The sequence below is a fragment of the Rhinopithecus bieti genome, unplaced genomic scaffold (assembly GCF_001698545.2).
Source record: "Rhinopithecus bieti isolate Rb0 unplaced genomic scaffold, ASM169854v2 scaffold_19840, whole genome shotgun sequence".
NCBI lineage: Eukaryota > Metazoa > Chordata > Mammalia > Primates > Cercopithecidae > Rhinopithecus > Rhinopithecus bieti.
The window spans coordinates 490,470-511,003 of record NW_016809771.1 but is presented as its reverse complement, the minus strand read 5'-3'; the positions used below and the strand labels follow the sequence as shown (position 1 = coordinate 511,003).

At 36.9% G+C, this 20,534-nt stretch overlaps 1 protein-coding gene across 4 annotated transcripts in view; it reads right to left on the bottom strand.

Moving 5' to 3' along the window:
- The window catches only part of SEC24B (SEC24 homolog B, COPII component), an 87,101-nt gene extending 66,851 nt beyond the window's left edge, over nt 1-20,250 (bottom strand). For all 4 annotated transcript variants that reach the window (XM_017890412.1, XM_017890413.1, XM_017890414.1 and 1 more), the window contains exons 1-3: nt 20,229-20,250; nt 14,751-15,494; nt 4,642-4,809 (exon numbers count right to left, since the gene is read on the bottom strand). In XM_017890412.1, the coding sequence (XP_017745901.1) occupies nt 4,642-4,809; nt 14,751-15,477 (895 nt within the window). In that variant the 5' untranslated portion in view covers nt 15,478-15,494; nt 20,229-20,250. The remainder of the gene's footprint in view (nt 1-4,641; nt 4,810-14,750; nt 15,495-20,228) is intronic.
- Between the last annotated feature and the right edge of the window lie 284 nt (nt 20,251-20,534).

Below are 20,534 nucleotides of genomic sequence, written 5' to 3'. Positions count from 1 at the left end.
CGTGTTGGCCAGGCTGGTATCTCGAACTCCTGACGTCAAATGATCCACCCACCTTCGCCTCCCAAAGTGCTGGGATTACAGGCGTGAGCCACCATGCCTGGCTGGAATCATTTTAAAAACAATGGAGTATTTCCCAGGACTATCAAGTGTTTTTAAGACATACTAAAACTCACAGATAAAAATTCTGTGATTTCAGAGTCAATGTGACATGTGCAATAAAATATTTTACAACCTTTTCGTGACAAAATATAGTCAATTCTTAATTTTTATATTTTATAAAATATTTAACACTTTCTACATCTTTTTAACAAAAAAATATTTACCAGCAAGTGCATCTGTTAGTACTTAGTAGTATATGCTTTGTTATGTTTTGAGGACTGCTTCTGCCAATCAGGTTATACGGAGATATTATCCATAAAATAAATGGCCTATATCACAGCTTGTTTTTGATAAAAACACATTTATAGGGTATGGTAGCCAGGTACAGTGGCTCACACCTGTAATCTCAGCACTTTGGGAGGCCAAGGCAGGAGAATCACTTGAGCCTGGGAGTTCAAGACCAGCCTGGGCAACGTAGTAAGACTTCATCTCTACAAGTAATTTGTTAAAAAATTAGTCAGATGCGGTGGTGTGTGCCTGTGGCCTTAGCTACTCAGGAGGCTGAGGTGGGAATATCACTTGAGCCCCAGTAGGCTCAAGGGTCAAGGCTGCAGTGAGCTGAGTCACTGCATTCCAGCCCAGGCAAGAGAACAAGACCCCGTCTCAAAATATATAAATAAATAAATAAATAAATAAATAAATAAAAATAAACAGTATGGTAAGATATATTGGCCATGGTAAAAGAAAATTCAAAATATTTTAAATAACTTCTGATAGACTAAAACAAGTACTGAGTTTGAAGGCAAAAGGTGTGCAATGGGCCTGGGTACCTCTCCTACCAACTCTGTAGGTCTTTAGGTAAGACATGTAACCTTTCTAAACTTAAATTTCCTCACTTATAAAAGGAAGATAACCTATGACATGCTTGTTCCATCTGATGAGACAGTAATACAGATAGAAAAAGTTAAAGGGACTTGCAAATTACAAACTGCTATATGAAATAATAACGTTAACTATCACCTGGAAAATAAAATCTAACAAACAATAATTTCTGACATGTAACTCAGAAGGGTAAAAAGAGCAAAAGCAAAATTAAGTAAAACAGAATGATACTGCTTTAGCAGAACTCTTCCAATATAATTATAATCTACTTTATGTGAACAATGTTTCTCAGCAATTATGTGTATGAAAATAAAAACTAAGAATGAAACTTATCTGAACATTATCATATTCTAACAATGAATCATATTCAACTCAGATACAAAGCTATAGTGGGGAGAGGAGAAAGTCCATTCATTTCACTTAAAGGTGTATTTCCAATAAAAATGTACCAAAATTCATGATAAATACCAAAATGCATGATGTTTACATTGTTTTGACCAATTTTATGCCAACAGTAAAAGTTGTAGTGATTGGCCAGGTACAATGGTCACACCTGTAATTCCAGCACTTGGAAGGCCTAGGCAAGCATATCACTTGAGGCCAGGAGTTTGAGACCAGCCTGGTCAACATGGTGAAACCCCATCTCTACTAAAAATACAAAAATTAGCCAGGCATGTTGGCGCATACATGTAATCCCAGCTACTCAGGAAGCTGAGACATAAAAATCACTTGCATCTGGGAGGTAGAGGTTGCAGTGACCCAAGATCATGCCACTGCACTCCAGCCTGGGTGACAGAGTGAGTCTGTCTCAAAAAAAAAAAAAGAGAGAGAAAAAGTTGTAATGATTGATGGCTTCATTCAAAAGAAAAAATACCATCTAGAGACTTAAAGTCATAGATAATGAAACACATTTTAACATTTCAATTTATACATTATTGTCATGGAAAAGCACAATAGAGTGATAAAAGAGTTTCTAGTATAAGAATATATTTTATTATTTCATTAAGGAAAGGAGATATGCCATCAAAGAGAAATATGAAAAATGTAAACTTTTCAAATGTTAAAGAAGGGCTATTCATGTTTTTTGCAAAAGGATGATGGTAGGTATCATTCCAAAGGGTACATTTGAAAGAATGTAACATCTCTGTTTTAAAAGTCAGGCAGCATATACGTTAAAAATTACATAACTACAAGTATTTAAATTTTGATGAAAAAATTTTAGATATCAATCTAAAAAATGTTCAAGTAGGTAGTTTATGAAAAAAATTTTAGGGGCTACTCAAACAAAATTTGATGTCTCCCCTAAAACAGATAAAAAATGCTTAGTCTTGGGAGAACAACTAAGCAACGGTGTCTTTGCAGCTGAAAGAAAAAAAGCTAATCTCTTTTTAAGTATTAACCACTTTAGTAGGTTATATCAGGCCCACAGTAAACACTACGCAGATGATACACTGCACAATTCGAAGAAGCTTCATTTATGCAAATGACAATTCACACCACCATATGTGGTAGCCCTGACTCAATTAAGTTGTGTAGCCCAGATCTATCCAAAGACAAAGAAGTCACTAAGAGGCCATTCTCCTACTTACGAAAATGGAACAATAAAAACTACAATTCAGATGTCTCCAGTATGATATTTTCTGTTACTTAAGCAAGAAACTTACCTTAGGTAAATCAAGAGTTAGTTTGTCAACAGCCAATGACAACAAAAATTCAGCCTTATTTTATAGAAAGAATAAAAGACAGAGAGACCTGAGTTCACAATCTTTTGCTTTGCTACTTATTAACTTGTAGTCTTGGGCAAGTTACCTAACCTCTGTCAATCTCACTTTTCTCATCTGTGAAAAAGGAAGAACATCTATGTTATAAGATTAATATTTGAATTAATGAGATATAAAATACCTGATATATTGTATGTGCTCAATAAATGGCAGTTTCTTCTACTTTAAAAATATATTTTAATACAAAAAAGAAGAAACATAATTGTCATTGTTTAGTGGGCAAACTGTTTACAAAATAATATTTATAAAAAGACGGTAGGATGGTATTTACAGTAAGATGGTCAAAAAGAAAATATGATAGGGGCCGGGCGTGGTGGCTCACACCTGTAATCCCAGCACTTTGGGAGGCTAAGGCAGGCCGATCACCCAAGGTCAAAAGTTTGAGACCAGCCTGGCCAACATGGTAAAACCCCTCTACTAAAAATACAAAAAGTAGCGGGGCGTGGTGGCGTGCACCTGTAATCCCAGCTACCCAGGAGGCTGAGGCAGGAGAATCGCTGGAACTCAGGAGGTAGAGACTGCAGTGAGCCAAGATCGTGCCATTGCACTCCACCCCGGGCAACAGAGCAAGACTCTGTCTCCCAAAAAAAAAAAAAGAAAATATGATAGGAAGAAATAAATCAGCAGGGGCAATGTAATAGGCCAAAAAAAGCAAAACATTTAAGAAATGGAAGGCAGTCACCAATGTAGAGGAAAAACAAGAAAAGACGCCATTTATTTAGTCAGGGCTTTGATCTATCCTAAAAACTTTTTTGATTCATGATAAACAAAACTACTACTGGCCCTTCACTTTGAAGGCAAATACTTTTAAGAACTAAATTCAATTTCCAGTATACCCACTGGTTTGCTGAGAATCGACAGACACTATTTGGTGCTGCAGTTCCTTTTCCTAAAAAACTAAGTAAGAAAATGTGTAATGTATCACCTGACCAATTGACAGAAAGGTCTCTGTTGATCACATAGACACTCAACAGATACAAGCAATGAGATCACCCTAGGAATTTTCATGCTTTTTCACTTTTCTCAGTTTCAGAGCTATAAGAAGGTTCTTCACACTCAAGGTTAGGAGCTGTCATTACATAGTGAGTATAGCCCCTAAATTAATACAATGGTTGCTCTGGAAATAAAAACTATAGATTCTTGAAAACAGTTCAATCATCTCTGATCAAATAAAACATGCCATGTATTAACCTGAAACATCAATACTTTGGAATTTTAGCCAGACAGAAAAAAAAAAAAACAACAAAAAATAACTGCCAAAAGAAACAATGTGGGGAAGCAGGGTCAAAACAACACATTTTATTACCTTTTACTTACTTAACACATGGAGAATATTAAACAAACAATAAATCATATAGTCCTTCAATGACGCAAGAGTATTGGTTACAATTTCATTTTCACCCCCTTTCATTTGCAAAATCGTGTCAAAGCTTACTTTCTACTATCAATAACAAAAAGCACAGAAATAAATAGGATATGGAGAGTCACTAAATAATAAAGTTTTGGCTACTTTATCCTAAAAGAAACTATAATAACCTTTAAAAAATAAGAAATAAATGTCCCATGACAAAGGAATGAAATAAACCATTACACATTGACACAATGAATAATTAGCCATAAAAAGAGCTATAAAGACTCAATAGATACATGAAAACTATGTGTAATAAACAGAAAAGCAAAATACAAAATGGTATGTAATTATGTAAAACATATATGAGACACTGTAAGTTAATATTCCAAAAGTTGTGTTTGGATTGAGATTATAACTTTTTTTCATATCTTGTATAAATTAGGATCCTCCAGTTTAACTTTTTGAAGTCAGCTATTCAAATACGCATGTGTGTCTGTGTGTGTATACGATAATAAATATCTCAAATACCTTTTTGTTGTAATAGCTCTGATGGCTGTGTAACTGAGGTCACAGGCTCAACAGGGTGATTTGCAGTGGGAGGTGTTCTTGTTGATGAGGATCCTGATAAAACGGTGGATACTACTGGGCTGGACTTGGGAGGCTGAACATTTTGCATAACAGGACAGGATAAAGAATCTGCAATTGAAGAGAAGAAACTATTTCACCCACAGAGACTTGAAATATATTAATATATATTACTCCATATAATATACTATATATCATGTATATAATATAAAATAGTATGTAATTATATAACATATAATAATATATATTACTAACAAAATACAGTTTATCTGAAGTTCTTGTAGAAACTTCAATAGTATCATCACATTTACCTAGTATATCTTGAAAAGAAGGTGGTACAAATGATTTTTTAAAACTGAAAATTACTCATCAAATGTTTTAATAAACTTTAATGACAATTTTCCTAAAATATTTCACAATCTTCCTTACCTTCTTAAAATGAACTCAAAAAACTTTTATTTACTAATGATCTCTATGAATACTAATTATTGAACAGATTATTGTACTATGCAATGGTGACTCAGGTAAGGAGATGAGGAAGAGGTTTTTGACTCTGCAATAATGTGGTCTCTGAATTCCATAAACACTTCTAGTATCAGTTCAGATCTCATTTTGCACTGTAAACTGCTACTTCTTATTTGCTGTTTCTAACCAGATGCCTTATTTCACATGTAACTAAGTAAGGGCCTAATCATAACACGAAGTTGAACTTCTGGAATAAAGTGCACGTGACTCATCGTGGGTCTTTGTGATAGCTCAAAATACCAAATGTCTCCTAGAAGGCAAAATCGTCCCTGGTTGAGAAATACTGGGTAAGTTATTGAAGATAATCTTCAAGATTATCTAACCAAGAGATAACTGAAAAACCTATGGCAAAAGACTACTGGTGAGCAGTCACGATATGTTGAATAAATTTACATACTTACACCTGCACATATACATGTGTGTGTGTGTCTGTATACTGTGTGTGTGTATATATAAACAATCTTAGTTCTGGGACTGAAACAAATAGGAATATGGTGACAAAACAAAATGTGCTATATGTCCTAATAGTGTAAAAACAACATAAGCACATATGAGGAACGGGGAAAGAAGGTAGTCTAAATACGCTGACTGCTTCATCATTTTTAGTAGGAAGAGAAACTATCATTGTGGAAGATTGAAAACATCATCACAATATTTTCCAGTTCCTTTCATCAATATGGAGTCTATTTTACTATCCTCTGAATCAGAACAAACCCTGTGACTGGCTTTAATCAACAGTATGGGGCAGAAATAAAAGTGTACAAGTCCCAGATCTCAAGTCTCGAGGGACACTGCAGCTTACACCTTTCCACTCTGAAATGCTGCATGGATCATCATGTAGGGAAGCTGGTCTAGTCACATACAGAAAAACCTAGGCACCCCAGTGAAGAGTCTGCACCAACTGCTAAACATGTGAGTGAAGCCATCTTAGAATCTTCTAGTCCCGCAAACCTCCAGCAAAATGAATTCACATGAGTGAATTCAAGAAAAACCTGCAGAAGAACTACCCAGCAAACCCACAGAACCAAGAAAAATAATCATTGTTATTTTAAACCAGCAATAGATAACTGCTATTATCACTAAAACTGCCAACATAAAACAGTGATTAAGAATATCTAACAGTATCCAAGTAAAAACTGAGAAAGATATAATTATCTAAAATTAGGGTCAGGCGTGGTTGCTCATGCCTATAATCCCAGCACTTTAGGAGGTCAAGGTGGGCAGATTGCTTGAGCCCAGGAGTTTAAGACCAGCCTGGGCAACAAGGCAAAACCCCAACTCTACTGAAAAATTCATCTGTGGTCCTCAGCTACTGGTGAGGCTGAGGTGGGAGGACGGCTTGAGCCCAGGAGAAGGTTGCAGTGAGCCAAGATCATGCCACTGCACTCCAGCCTGGGTGAAAGCGGGAGATCCTGTCTCAAAAACACACAATGAAATCATATCAGGTGTATGTGTACGTACATATATGTATTGATACACATGTATATATATATAAAGCACAATAAAATACCCACGAACTCAGCATCCAATTTTGAAAATAAAACATTTTCAATACTGTTGAAGCTCTCAATATGCTCCTCACAGAAGGCACTCCCCTGCCCCTTCCCGAGTCGTGTTTATTATCCTTTTGCTTTTGTTTTCAAATAGTTTACCACACATATTAAGTATCCCAAGGCATTATTTTTGCTCATTTTGTAAACTTTATAACAATAACATACTGCAGGTATTCTTCCGTATTTCCTATGCTACATTCCTGGGATTCAGTCATGATAATGAGTGCAGCTCTACTTCATTTTCTTTTTTTTTTTTGAGACGGAGTCTCGCTCTGTCGCCCAGGCTGGAGTGCAGTGGCCGGATCTCAGCTCACTGCAAGCTCCGCCTCCCGGGTTTACGCCATTCTCCTGCCTCAGCCTCCGGAGTAGCTGGGACTACAGGCGCCCGCTACGTCGCCCGGCTAGTTTTTTGTATTTTTTAGTAGAGACGGGGTTTCACCGGGTTAGCCAGGATGGTCTCGATCTCCTGACCTTGTGATCCGCCCGTCTCGGCCTCCCAAAGTGCTGGGATTACAGGCTTGAGCCACCGCGCCCGGCCTCTACTTCATTTTCACTGCTGTTCAGAAGTCTGATGGAAGAATATAATTTATTTATTCATTCTGCTATTAATGGACTTTTAGGTTATTTCCAATTTTTTGTTTTCACAAATAGTGCAGCTATGAATACTCATGTACTTGTCCCTGGTATAGACATGCAACTTTCCCCAGGGCAGAGCTTCTACACATAGATGCCACAGCTCAAATATGTGGAGGTGTGCAGGAGGGATATCGAATCCCTCAGCCCTGGGGACAGCTCTGTAGGAAATGAGCCTAGAGAGCAGACTAGTCTCTTTGTGCAGTAGCTCAAACAAAAATCATTTGCCATAAGAGGCATCCATCTAAAACAGGAAGTGGTGTTTTATGGCCCTCATATTCAAAGTGTAGTCTACAGACTAGCAACACCTCATGTGGAAGCTTGTTAGAAAGTAGAATCTTAGGCCAAGTCATAAAAGACCTGGAGAATTAGAACCTACATTTTAAATGAGATCCCAGGTGACACATATGTATAGTTTGAGGAGAACTTCTCTAGAGTATATAGAAGAGGGATAGCTGTGTTGTGGGGTGTGGTTATTTTCAATCCACTAATGCCAAATTTTCCTAAAATATGAATGAATATACCCTCCTACCAAGAGTGTCTAAGAGTTTCCTGTTATTCCACATCCTCACCATTCCTTGGTATTTAGTTAGATTTTCTAGTTTTTACCCATCTGTTACTAGGTATAAGATGATATCCCATTCTAGTTTTAATTTGCTTTTCACTGTTTATTAATGAGATTATGTTTCCATTTAATCTTCTGTGCAATGCCTATTCAAGTATTTTTCTTTTGGTTGTTGGTCTTTTATTAATTTCTATGTAGCACTTGTATATTCTGGGTAAACACTGTAAGTATATATATTTTTTCCCAGTTTGCAGCTTGTGTTTTTCTTTTCTTCATGTTGTCTTTCAATAAAGAAAAGTTTTAAATTAGAAATGAGTCGAGTTTATCATGTTTATCCTTTATGGCTAGCATTACGTGCATTGTGCTTAAAAATTCCTTTCCTACCCCAAGTTTCTAGAGTTTCCTGTATTTTCTCTGAAAAGTTTTAAAGTTTTACCTTTTTAGCCGGGCACGGTGGCTCACGCCTGTAATCCCAGCACTTTGGGAGGCCGAGGTAGGCAGATCACAAGGTCAGGAGATCGAGACCATCCTGGCTAACACAGTGAAACCCCCGTCTCTACTAAAAATACAAAAAATTAGTCGGGCGCGGTGGCGGGCACCTGTAGTCCCAGCTACTCAGGAGGCTGAGGCAGGAGAATGGCGTGAACCCGGGGGGTGGAGCTTGCAGTGAGCCCGAGATCGCGCCACTGCACTCCAGCCTGGGCGACAGAGCGAGACTCCATCTCAAAAAAAAAAAAAAAAAAAGTTTTACCTTTTGCATTTACACATTTACTTCACCTGTAATTAATTTTATACATGGAGACTTTATCCTTCAGATTATAGCTAAAGTATTACCTCCTTAGGGAAGACTTCCCTAGGCTTCATGTCTAACAGGCTAAATGCACCTAAAGTAATGCTCCCAAGTACCATATACGGTTGCTTCATGATGCTTAAATAATAATAGGAACGTTACATTCATTTGTGTTTATTTGGATATGTGCTTCTCTAAGTGAATTGCAAACTTTATGAGGATAGCACTAACCGTTTTTACTCACTATTTTATCTCCCAACACTAGAACAACTTGTGGAACATAGACAGCTTTCAAGTATTTGTTGGATGAATGGAGACAAGCCCTACCAACATTAAGGACCAGAGAAACATGCCAACCAAGAAGCTGCTCCTTTCACAAAGGGAATTTGACAAAAGAAACAATACATAAAACTGGACTACGCAAAATGCATTGTTGCTCTGTTTAGTTTCTGAGGTGTGATTTCTGAGAGAAGGATATCACGATTCAAGAATAAATATTTTCTTTTTTTGATGATTATTGCAGTTCCTCAGTTAATTTTTTACTTTTACTCCTGGGCTCAAGTGATCCTTCTGCCTCGGCCTCCCAAAGTGCTGGGATTACAGGATGAAGCACCATGCCGGGCCTTTAGTTAGTTCTTAGTAGCTCCTTAGTTCCGTTAGTTACTTAGAATTCACTTCTTCATGCGTAACACACCTGAGGATTAGGTATGTAGATGGCCTCTGAAAAGAATACTCCTTTATTAATATAATCCTGTAAAAGTAAGCCCTATCTTAAGTAATCATGCAAAAGTTCTTTAGAAACTAGGAGAGATTAAATAAATTCTCAGTTAATAGTATCACTATCCACTCAAGTTGTTCAAGCTAGAAATTTTAAGTCATCTTGTATTCTTCTTTTTTCCTTCATAAACTATATCAACAAATCCTTGAAGTCATCTCTGTCATCTGTCTTCTGTATAAATGAATCCAGTCCAAGTTATCCTTCACCTAGTAATTGTAATAATTCCTTTCTAGCTGGTTTTCCTGTTGTAGGTTCTTCCTTCTCCAGTGATCTACTACACTGTTCATAGAAGAAAGTTCTGAAACACAAATCTGATAGTGCCACCACTTTGCTTATAAACTTTTTTTTTTTTTGAGACGGAGTCTCGCTCTGTCACCCAGGCTGGAGTGCAGTGGCCGGATCTCAGCTCACTGCAAGCTCCGCCTCCCGGGTTCACGCCATTCTCCTGCCTCAGCCTCCCATGTAGCTGGGACTACAGGCGCCCGCCACCGCACCTGGCTAGTTTTTTGTATTTTAGTAGAGACGGGGTTTCACCGTGTTAGCCAGGATGGTCTCGATCTCCTGACCTTGTGATCCGCCCGTCTCGGCCTCCCAAAGTGCTGGGATTACAGGCTTGAGCCACCGTGCCCGGCCTGCTTATAAACTTTTAATGGCTGCTGATTACACATAGAACAAGGCATGTGTTTTCCTTTCATTAATTCCTCTCACCTATCCAAATGCCACAGTCCAGCAGAAATTGAGGCTGATACTCTGGAGAGGGTGTAACAGCTAAAGCCAGAATCTGAAATAAGTGAACACAAAGATGAACATCTCATCTTCTCAGCTTGGAGAGGGAGAACACGTAGAAAAATTTACAAGTAGTGGGCACAAAGTTGAAAAAAGATGAAAAAGGTTCAAGAATATCTTTAGAAAACTGAGGGAGTAAGTATGTGAGGGAGTAAAATTACGCTATTCCCATAACTCTGCAATCACACAAGTTTCCAAAACTAAAAATAGTCTTTTGTACTGCACTACTTGTATTTTGTACGAGCATTTTATTTTTCCAATGCAGTTGTCTAATTTCTTACTTATATTTCTATGTCCAAATAATCTTGTCCTACAAGGTATTTGCTTCTGCTTTTCCTCAAGCACATTACCAACCAGAGATGACAGATAAAATATTAACTTATCAGTGACTATATCTTAGTGTCATGTGTGTAGTGGACTTTTATTCAAGAATTATACTGATTCTCGGTCTTCTGGCTAAGATCAACTGTGAAGAGGTATATAAATGCTTATTATTTTTACTCAAGTAGCTTTTTAAATGCTTTTGTATAAAACTGAGCATAAGAAAACAGCATTAATCAGACACTACTGTTTTATAATATGCTATCAAGATGTGGTTCTTATTAAGCAAGAAATATTCAAAATAATCAAAATAATTTTCTGGCAGAATTCTACATCTTGGCAACAAGACTTACCTTGCTAATTTTTAAAAGTATGTACTGTGTAAAACAAAGAGACACTAAAGACAAATTAAGAAAATTATTTTAAATGAATCTACGGAGTTCTGGTACTCATCTTGCTGTCAAAAATGGGCACCTTTACATCCCCAAGTCATACTCTGGCAACTTCACCTCAAACTAAAAAAGAGCTCCTGTACTCATTATTACAATTCTATACTAGGTTACTTGACTATACTAGAGATTCACCTACAGTGAGAGTTTAAAAATTTTTAAATGGCCTAATGAAATGACACCTTTTAAACACTAGCCAAAAGTGCAACCTAAGTTAACAACTAATGCAACACTCAAAACATACATACTCGGAGTGGGTTTTTTTTTTTTTTTGAGACGGAGTCTCGCTCTGTTGCCCAGGCTGGAGTGCAGTGGCACGATCTCCGCTCACTGCAAGATCCGCCTCCCGGGTTCACGCCATTCTCCTGCCTCAGCCTCCCGAGAAGCTGGGACTACAGGCGCCCGCCACCTTGCCCAGTTAATTTTTTGTATATTTAGTAGAGACGGGGTTTCACCGTGTTCGCCAGGATGGTCTCGATCTCCTGACCTCGTGATCCACCGGTCTCAGCCTCCCAAGTTGCTGGGATTACAGGCGTGAGCCACCGTGCCCGGCCCGGAGTGGACTTTTTAATAAAATAATTGAAGTTCTAGTACTGAATTATAATGTACTAATAGGCTTTTCTAAAATAAAGCAAATGAGATAATATTTAAAGGTCCCCTTTAGTCTATGTTTTGAATATTAATTCATTAGCTGCCTAAAAGTAACAGTATGTATCCATCTGTCATATTTTTGATATTTGCTTAACTCAGCTTTATGCTTTTGCATCTCCAGCTCTATAAAATGACTGAGGACTTTTAGTATATCTGAAAATGAAGATAGTATAATCAAGTAGTAAAGAAGGTAACCATTTTTGTCAATTATTCAAAGGTTGAATTTAATACAAAACTATGTTTAATACCTAAGATTTTCATTTTAATGTGAAAATACAATTTGAGTGTTGAAAGTAATTATGTTGCCAGACTTTCTAGAACATTAAACTCAATATTCCCATACCCTGTACCTAGCACAAGGTACTTTTACCTAGGCTCCCCAAGGCACTGCAACAAATTCGCAAGTTTCCAAGGAATATTTTAAATTGTCAAGAAAAACAGTGATACGTGTCAAATACCTTATGAACTACTACTAAGTTACATGAGGCACTTGAAAAATATTGAAATATATCAACTGAGAAAGTCTGGGAACTTTGGCAATATTTAATTTTAAAGTAGATTTTTAAAATAACCTCTATTTTTTTTGAAATGGTGAAGCACGTTTGTCATATTAACCTGAGATAATATTTAATTTGTTAACCTCTGAACTTCAATTAAAAAGTAATTTACCAATCTAAAGGCAGGGAAAAAACCCCACTTCTGAACACAAATTAAATTCTAAAATATATTCATTATGGCACTCACAGTACAGTACTAAGATAAAAGAATGAAAATATATCCTGCCTCTCTGCCTACAGGACCCATTACAGCAGTTATGCAAACAGAGAATAGTTTTGTAATTATTCTCCCTCTTTATTCAATCTTTTCTTAATGACAGGCCTTTCCCAATTACTTTTTCTGTTCATTAACCAAGTGACCCCATATTTCCCTGACACATTTCAATATAAATTGGTTCCATCCAGGGTGCTATTCCCACCTCAGAACTAAGATAGGAATTACTTGTATTTATTTTGTCATGAAAGTTATAAAATCCTTAAGTTGGAAAGACTTTAGGATAAGTGGATCTGTAAATGCAATGTTGAAAGAAGAGAGAGGAAAACAGAATTTTTAGAGGACAGAAAGCCCTGGTTCTGAGGGAGAGAGAAAAAACTGACCTCCAGGCCAAGCTCTGTTTCTACCATTAATGACCACAGGCCAATTCAACTTGGATAACTTTCTTCATTTGTAAAACAAAAGGACTACAGTAAAATTTAAATCTGTTTCACAGCATCACTGAAGATCCAGTTAGAAATAGATTCTCAAGAGTACCCTGGAGATTCTATTCTAGCTCAGTAAATTGTAGTTGGAAATCGCAATCTGTGCAAGTGATTCTGGTAGACAGCCAGATTTCGGAACTGTGACAGACACTTTGAGTTGACTCACCCAAGTCAGTGCTAACTCCCTTTTTTCTTGCTTGCCTCTACTATGGATGCTAAAAAAAAAAAGGCTCAATATTCATTTTCAGCTTTCCCTGAAGCTAGGAATGGTCTTTTAAATAGCTATGGCAAGTGATCCGTAAAATGAAGTCTGTCAATGCCACTAACCAGTCCCCTTTCCTCTCCCTTCTTCCTGCTTTTAATTCTGACTTAATGTCTATAGGTACAGAACTATCTTGTTTCTATAACCTACATGCTACGGGTGGCAGAGTGGAAAGAGAAAAAAGGATACCAAGAACAGCTGGATCCACTGCATCCACCTAGACTTGTGTTGTGAGGAAAATACCCCCTTTTTGTTTAAACTACTATGAGCTGCTTGTAGCTGAAAGCATTTCTAAACGACATAGCAATGAAAGAGTAGATGATCGCAAAGAACGGCTCAGGTCTGATATTAAAGTTCTAATTTTAAATAATCTAATTGTCCAGAGAAGGATATCTTTCCACAGCATCTTTGACACATGGCTATCCAGACAATGATACACAGCTAAAGATATCATTCCAAAAGTTACCACAGTTTTACCAATTCCCATTTTTTACATACATTTTCAGTTGCTTCAAGAGCAGATTCTGTTAAATTCAAGTTCGTGAACTGAATTAAAATGAATATATCCTATGGAAACACTGCACTTAAAAAGCCACACTGGGCCAGGTGCGGTAGCTCGTGAGTTCAAGACCAGCTTGGGCAAAGTGGCAAAACTCCATCTCTACAAAAATAGCTGGGTGTGGTGGCATATGCCTGGTAGTCCCAGCTACCTGTGGGGCTGAGATGGGAGGATCACTTGAGCCCAGGAGGTCGAGGCTGCTGTGAGCCAAGATCATGCCCAGCCTGGGTGATAAAGTGAGACCCTGTGTCAAAAAAAAAAAAAAAAAAAAAAAAGCACACCACGTCTTACATACATAATTTTTAAACGAATAAATTTAACAACACTTTGGTTTAGGAAGGTCAGAAGGGCTAAATACCAGGGTATTCTTCACGCATCTTCCTTTCCCTTCCCCATCTTTCAGCCTAACTTACTAATCTGAAAATGAGAAACACTGTTTATGTGCAGGAAAGATGTCTTCTGCAAAAGTCACTAACAGGGGCTAACCCTGGGAAACCAGTGCACTGCTGCAAATCATCCTCTTTTCTAAGTAAGTGGGGCTCTGGCTAGTAAAACAACTGTCCTAAGGTTGAACTAGTATAAAAGAGAAAATAGTGGCCAACATATCGTCAAAACAGACCCTTCCATTTTGCCCTGTATCTAATTCACATTAAAGACAACTATTGCAGATGTTTAAAATAGATCAATAAATGCTGACTGATCATGGCAAGGAAACAAACTAGATAAGGCAGATGGTTGGGTGGCTAACTGGGAATGGATGAGAAGAAAGGGTTCAAAGAGGTACTACAAAAAACCACAATAAATTGAGCAAACTTCCAGTTTTTCTATCAGGCAATATCACCTTTAACCTTCATGTAAATAATAACTTAATTGGGAATGCACTGATTTTCAAACATGTTTTGGTGAACTTTTCATTCAACCTACCAGTAATTGTTGGGTTGTTGTTCGCTACAGCCAGGGATCCTGTGTGGTTTCGGATGAGATTGTCTTGAGTCGATGGAAGGCCTGGAGCTGACCACGTTAGAGTATTGTATCCTGAAAGACTTTGCTGCTGCTGGTGCTGTTGTGATGGTGGATGTGGAAGTGGCAATGGATGGCTGATAGCTGTATTTTGACCAGAGAATGAATTATCTTTAACTGGCCTAATAGTTGGAGCACTCTGTGAGGTAAACATTTGCCCATATGTATCACCAGCAGGCAGAGAGGGATATGAAACACTAGGATATGCAGCATTAGAAACAGTTGACACAGCATAATGACCACAAGTAGAGGGAAATCCCTGAGACGCAACAGAAGAGTTGGCAGAGTACATGGCTGGACTATTGTAGTGATTCACAAAAGAGGAGTATGGTTGGGAGGCACTCGTATGCAAATGGGATGCTGATGATGCAGCACCTTGGAAAGATCCTAGAGTGGATCCCACAATATGAGAGGCAGGAGGACCCCTGCTGTACATCTGCTGTGCTCCTGGTTGCTGGTTCACTGTGTTAACAGTCACATTTTGTGTTGGTACTGTATAGAGAGCAGAGTAGTAATCACCACACTGAGTATCCAATGGCAATGAGGTCATTTTCCCAGGTCCTTGAGAGTAATGTCCTGAGGAAGCAATATAGTTTTGATGATGCAATCCATATCCAGATAGAACCTGCATTTGATTCTGGGCTGGACCTGAAAAAGAAATACAAGTATTTACAGGTATTGGTAAACACATAACTAATTTTTAAAAATAATCCCCATTTAAATGTTGACCCAATTAACTTTCTTTTCCATAATCTCAACTTATTACAAAAGGTATACACTGTTATAGACCCATTATGGTAGCCAGCCTCCAACATGGCCCCCAGTGATCCCCAATCCTCCTGTTATCCACACCCTTGTGTAGTCCTCCCTCACAATGTACCAGAACTGGCCTGTATGAACAACAGCATATGGCAGAGGTGATGATATGTCACTTCCACGTTAGGTGAGTCTTGAGCTCTGGCTCTCTTTCTCTCAGATACCCGAGTCTGAAAGAAGACAAGCTGCCAAGTCGTGAACAGTCCTATGAAGAAGCCTATGCAAGGAGGAACTTAACTCTCTGGCCAACAGCCAAAGAGAAACTAAGATCTGCCAACAACCACGACTGAGCTTTCAGGCAGATCCTCCAAACTCAGTAGAATCTTGAGATAACTATATAGCCCAGCTAACAGCTTATCTCATGAGACACCCCGAGCCAGAACCACCTAGCTAGGCTGCTCCCAAGTTTATGTTCCTGAGAAACTGTGAAATAAATAGTAGTTGTTTTAAGTTGTTAAGTTTGGGGGGTATTTTGTTATACAGCTATCAGCAAGTAATATACTCAGCCTGGAAGAAGTTTAAACTTTGAGACAGGGTCTCGCTCTGATCCCAGGCTAGAGTGTGGTAGCATGATCATGGTTCACTATAGCCTTGTTCTCCTGGGCTCAAGCAATCTTCTCACCTCAGCCGTCCGAGTAGCTGGGACCACAGGTGTGTACCATGGTGACCAGCTAATTTTTACTTATTTATTTTTTACAGAGACGGGCTCTCACTATGTTGCCCAGGCTGGTCTCCCATACACCACTGCCCAATTAATGTTTTTAAATTTATTTTTTTTGTAGAGACAGGGTCTCATTTGTGCCCAGGCTGGTCTTAAACTCCTAGACTCAAGTGATTCTCCTCCCTTAACCTCTCAAAATGCTGGGATTATAGGCATGAACCACTGCACAGAGCCAAAATTTTTTCTCACTTTTATTTTCCTAACTATAAAAGCAACAATATACCCACCGTAGAAAAAAATTCAAACAATGAAGAGTATAAAGTAAAAATCTCTGTCTAGTAGCTTATATCCTATTTCCCAGATATAGTTACAGTTAATGATTATGCATCCTTTGTATATCCATGTATCTATGTAATGCATATGTAAGCACGTATATAATTTACTTGATTTTTTAAACACACAAAAGGATATTACAGTTCTGCAACTTGCTTTTTACTTAATATATGCTGAATATCCTTCTGTATTAGCATATATAAATCCTCATTATTCTTTTAAAAATGTACATATAGTACTTCATTGTAGAGAGATAACATTATTTACCAAATCTCCATTGATGAACATCTTGGGGATGAACCAATTTATATTTATGAGGTCAACATTTGTGATGAAGCTATAAGACAAATTTCTAAAAGTCAAACCAAAAGTTCAAAAGGTTTATGTTTTTAAAATTGACATTATTGGCAAATATCTCTTAAAAGGTCTATCGATTTATACCTCCCATCAATAATGCTTCAGATTGCCTCATCATCCCAACACTGACTATATTTTAATCTTTGCCAATCTGAAAAGTGAGAAACACTTTAGTTTACGGTAGATAACTTTGAATGATGCCGAGACTCTCATTTGGGTGTCTTTCTCTGCTGTTTGCTTTTTCTATAGCATTGTGATTACCTTAATGATTTCTAACTGTTCTCACACAGTAGAAAATTAGCCTAATGTTATGTGCTGTAAGTATTTCCCCCAGGTTACTGTTATGTTTTGCCTTTATTCATGGTATCTTTTGCTATCATTTCTTGATTACGTAGTAAAATTCTTTTTCTATGCTTGACGAATTTTTAAATCATACTTAGTACTGGTTTCTTCATTTCAAGATTGCAAAACTATAAAACCATATTTTACTCTGATGTTTTATACCTTCATTTTTATGTATCTTTGATAAGTATAGCATATATTTTATTAATACCAACAAAATATTAATCCTAATGTTAATCTTATTAATATTAATACATTAAATATATATTATATGCCACTCACTGTTCTAAATGCTTTACATATATTAACTTCTTTAATCTTCTAAAGTACATAGTATTATTACACCCATTTATCAATAAATGAGCCACAAAAGTTAAGATGTTTAACACAGTTCAATGCTTAGGAACTAAACTAACTAGGCTGGAATTTGAATCAGGCAGTCTGGCTCAAGTTCATGCTGTTAACCAACGATCTGCTGTCCTTTGCTACAAATGGCCAGTTGTCCCAACAACAGAATTCTAGTTTTAGTTCCAATTACTTTTCTTTGGGTTTTGGGCAAATCTTAATTATCTTGGAATCTAGTTTTTCTGTCTTGTGGAAGGAAAGAGATTATCTGTGCCATATCTCAAATGAAAGGATAAGTTAACAGAAAATTGACAAGATGTTTCAGCTCCACTGACACAAGTACACAAAGGAAGTACCACTATGCTCCTTGCCATAATAATGTATTAAAATATTTGTTTATAAAAGAGATAAGAATAAAGTATACATTTTCTAATTGTTTTCCATTTCTTTTAAGTAATGTAATGGAATCTTCATTTCTGGTCATGTAATATATATACTACGGCCAACATATAAATAACTTACACTGTCAAGCTATAAGGGAAAATATCATCTACATTCCTCCTATAATTCCAAGAAGTATACAGAGAACAAAATACTGATAACACTATTTTACTAGGTGTATAATTGACTTTTCTTTCAGATTATTTTAGATGGTAATAATTCATCTGAGAGAATTGATTTACTTAAGGAAATAAAGTCTATTAGGAATCTTTCATTAACACGACAAAAGTAAAATGTTGTCCTCCTTTCTCCTATTTAAATATATTAAAAGATGGATTTGCTACCTTTCACTGTAGTCTCAGAAAAGTCTACACTAGTAGAATTTATCAATGAAGAGCCAAGTCAGATTTAGAGAAATCTGTTCAAATTATCTACCCACTTAGTGATTGATTTGGCATATCCATGCTACATGATCTGAAAAGAGAAATCATCATTATGTCCTAACTATTCAAATGTCATTCTTTTAAAAATAACAGGAATGTTCTATCTGCTGAAATTTATCAGAAGTGAGTTGCCCACCAGAATATTTACTTTCTAGCTTACCAAAGAAAGGTACTACTCTGGGAAAACATGGGGGTGGGAATATCTAATATATCTAATTATATGTAGATGCTTACCATTCCATACTTTATATCAAGATCTAAATGTTCCCAATCTATAGAAAAGTATCTGAAAGTAATTAAAGTTAATAAAAAAGATAAATGTACATCATTTTAACATGTATTCAGTATTTTTAAATTACCGAGATATTTTGCTTTTTTGTACTATTTCTTCAAAAACCATTATGTACTTTACACTTATAGCACTTCTCAATCTGATCAACCATATGTCAAGTACTCAACAGCCATGTATATAGCTAGTGGTGACCACACTGGATGGTGAAAGTCTACAGCATATGTCTATGATTCCAGTTGTTTCTGCCTTTCATGATAATTAAATTTTCGGCCCTCAGTGTTTTTCCCCCTATTCTTTTCTCGTGTACCTGCTTCATTTTTTTCCCCATATTTATTTAAGCTCTGTGGCTTCCAAATACTGTATTCCAAGAAAGAATTATTTTTTTTTTTTTCTTTTTTTTTTTGAGACGGAGTCTCACTCTGTCGCCCAGGCTGGAGTGCAGTGGCGCAATCTCGGCTCACTGCAAGCTCCGCCGCCTCCCGGGTTCACACCATTCTCCTGACTCAGCCTCCCGAGAAGCTGGGACTACAGGCACCCGCCACCATGCATGGCTAATTTTTTTGTATTTTTAGTAGAGACGAGGTTTCACCATGTTCGCCAGGATGGTCTCAATCTCCTGACCTGATGATCCGCCCGCCTCGGCCTCCCAAAGTGCTGGGATTACTGGCATGAGCCACTGCACCCGGCCCGAACTATTTTTTCTAAGAGTAGAGCAACACTGTGCATTATGTACATATATACACATATTATGTTTAACTTATCTGAATACAAAACTCTTGTAGTAATTATTCATCTGTGATCTTTCTTGGGATTCAAAATGATCCTGCAACATATATGAAAAGACTGCTGGTATTTTAATACTTCTAAAATAGACATAAAAGTTGTGGAGGAGAAAAGAAATTTATGTGGAGGAGAAAAGAAATTTGTTATGTCAAATTTCTGAAAAATAACTTCAGAAGTACTTCTCTTATCACAAATGTGATAGTCATTGTAAAAAAAAAATACAGAAAGTGATCAAATAAAAATCATCTGTAATCTTCCTGAGATAACCTGTTAACATTCTGATGTATATAAACCCAGTATTTCCTTTTGGCATATATATACATAATTTAGTTAAGCAAAAGTGGGATTATAATGTATCTTTTAAATGATTTCTTCATTTAGCATGATTTGAATATCTTTCCATCATTATTTTTAACGTCTGAATAGTACTCTGTTACATGAATTTACTATATTTTAATCAATTTTCTATTTGCCATTTAGGTTTTCTTTTTTTTAACATAAACCACATAATAAACAGATCTGTAGGTAAATTTTTGTGTTCATTCACTTTACTAATAATAACTTCCTACCTGTTGCAACTGTTGGGTCAAGCCCCTAGTTGGCAGTTTAACTGTGCAGAAATGGGAGATGTCAGGATGTCCAGCAAAAACGGAGGTAGAGACCAGAATCAAAGTGGGCCCAGAAGCTAAATTTGGCAGAAACTTCAAAGTCTTTATAAATATATTCCAAAACGGAAAGAAAATATATTCCAAAATTGGGGGAAAATGTTACCAGCAAATGCACAGACAAGGGATATCAAGAGAAATGAAAACTATTTTTAAAATATTCAAAATAAATAAATATGCTAAATGGTCTCTACAGCATGGCAGAAGACT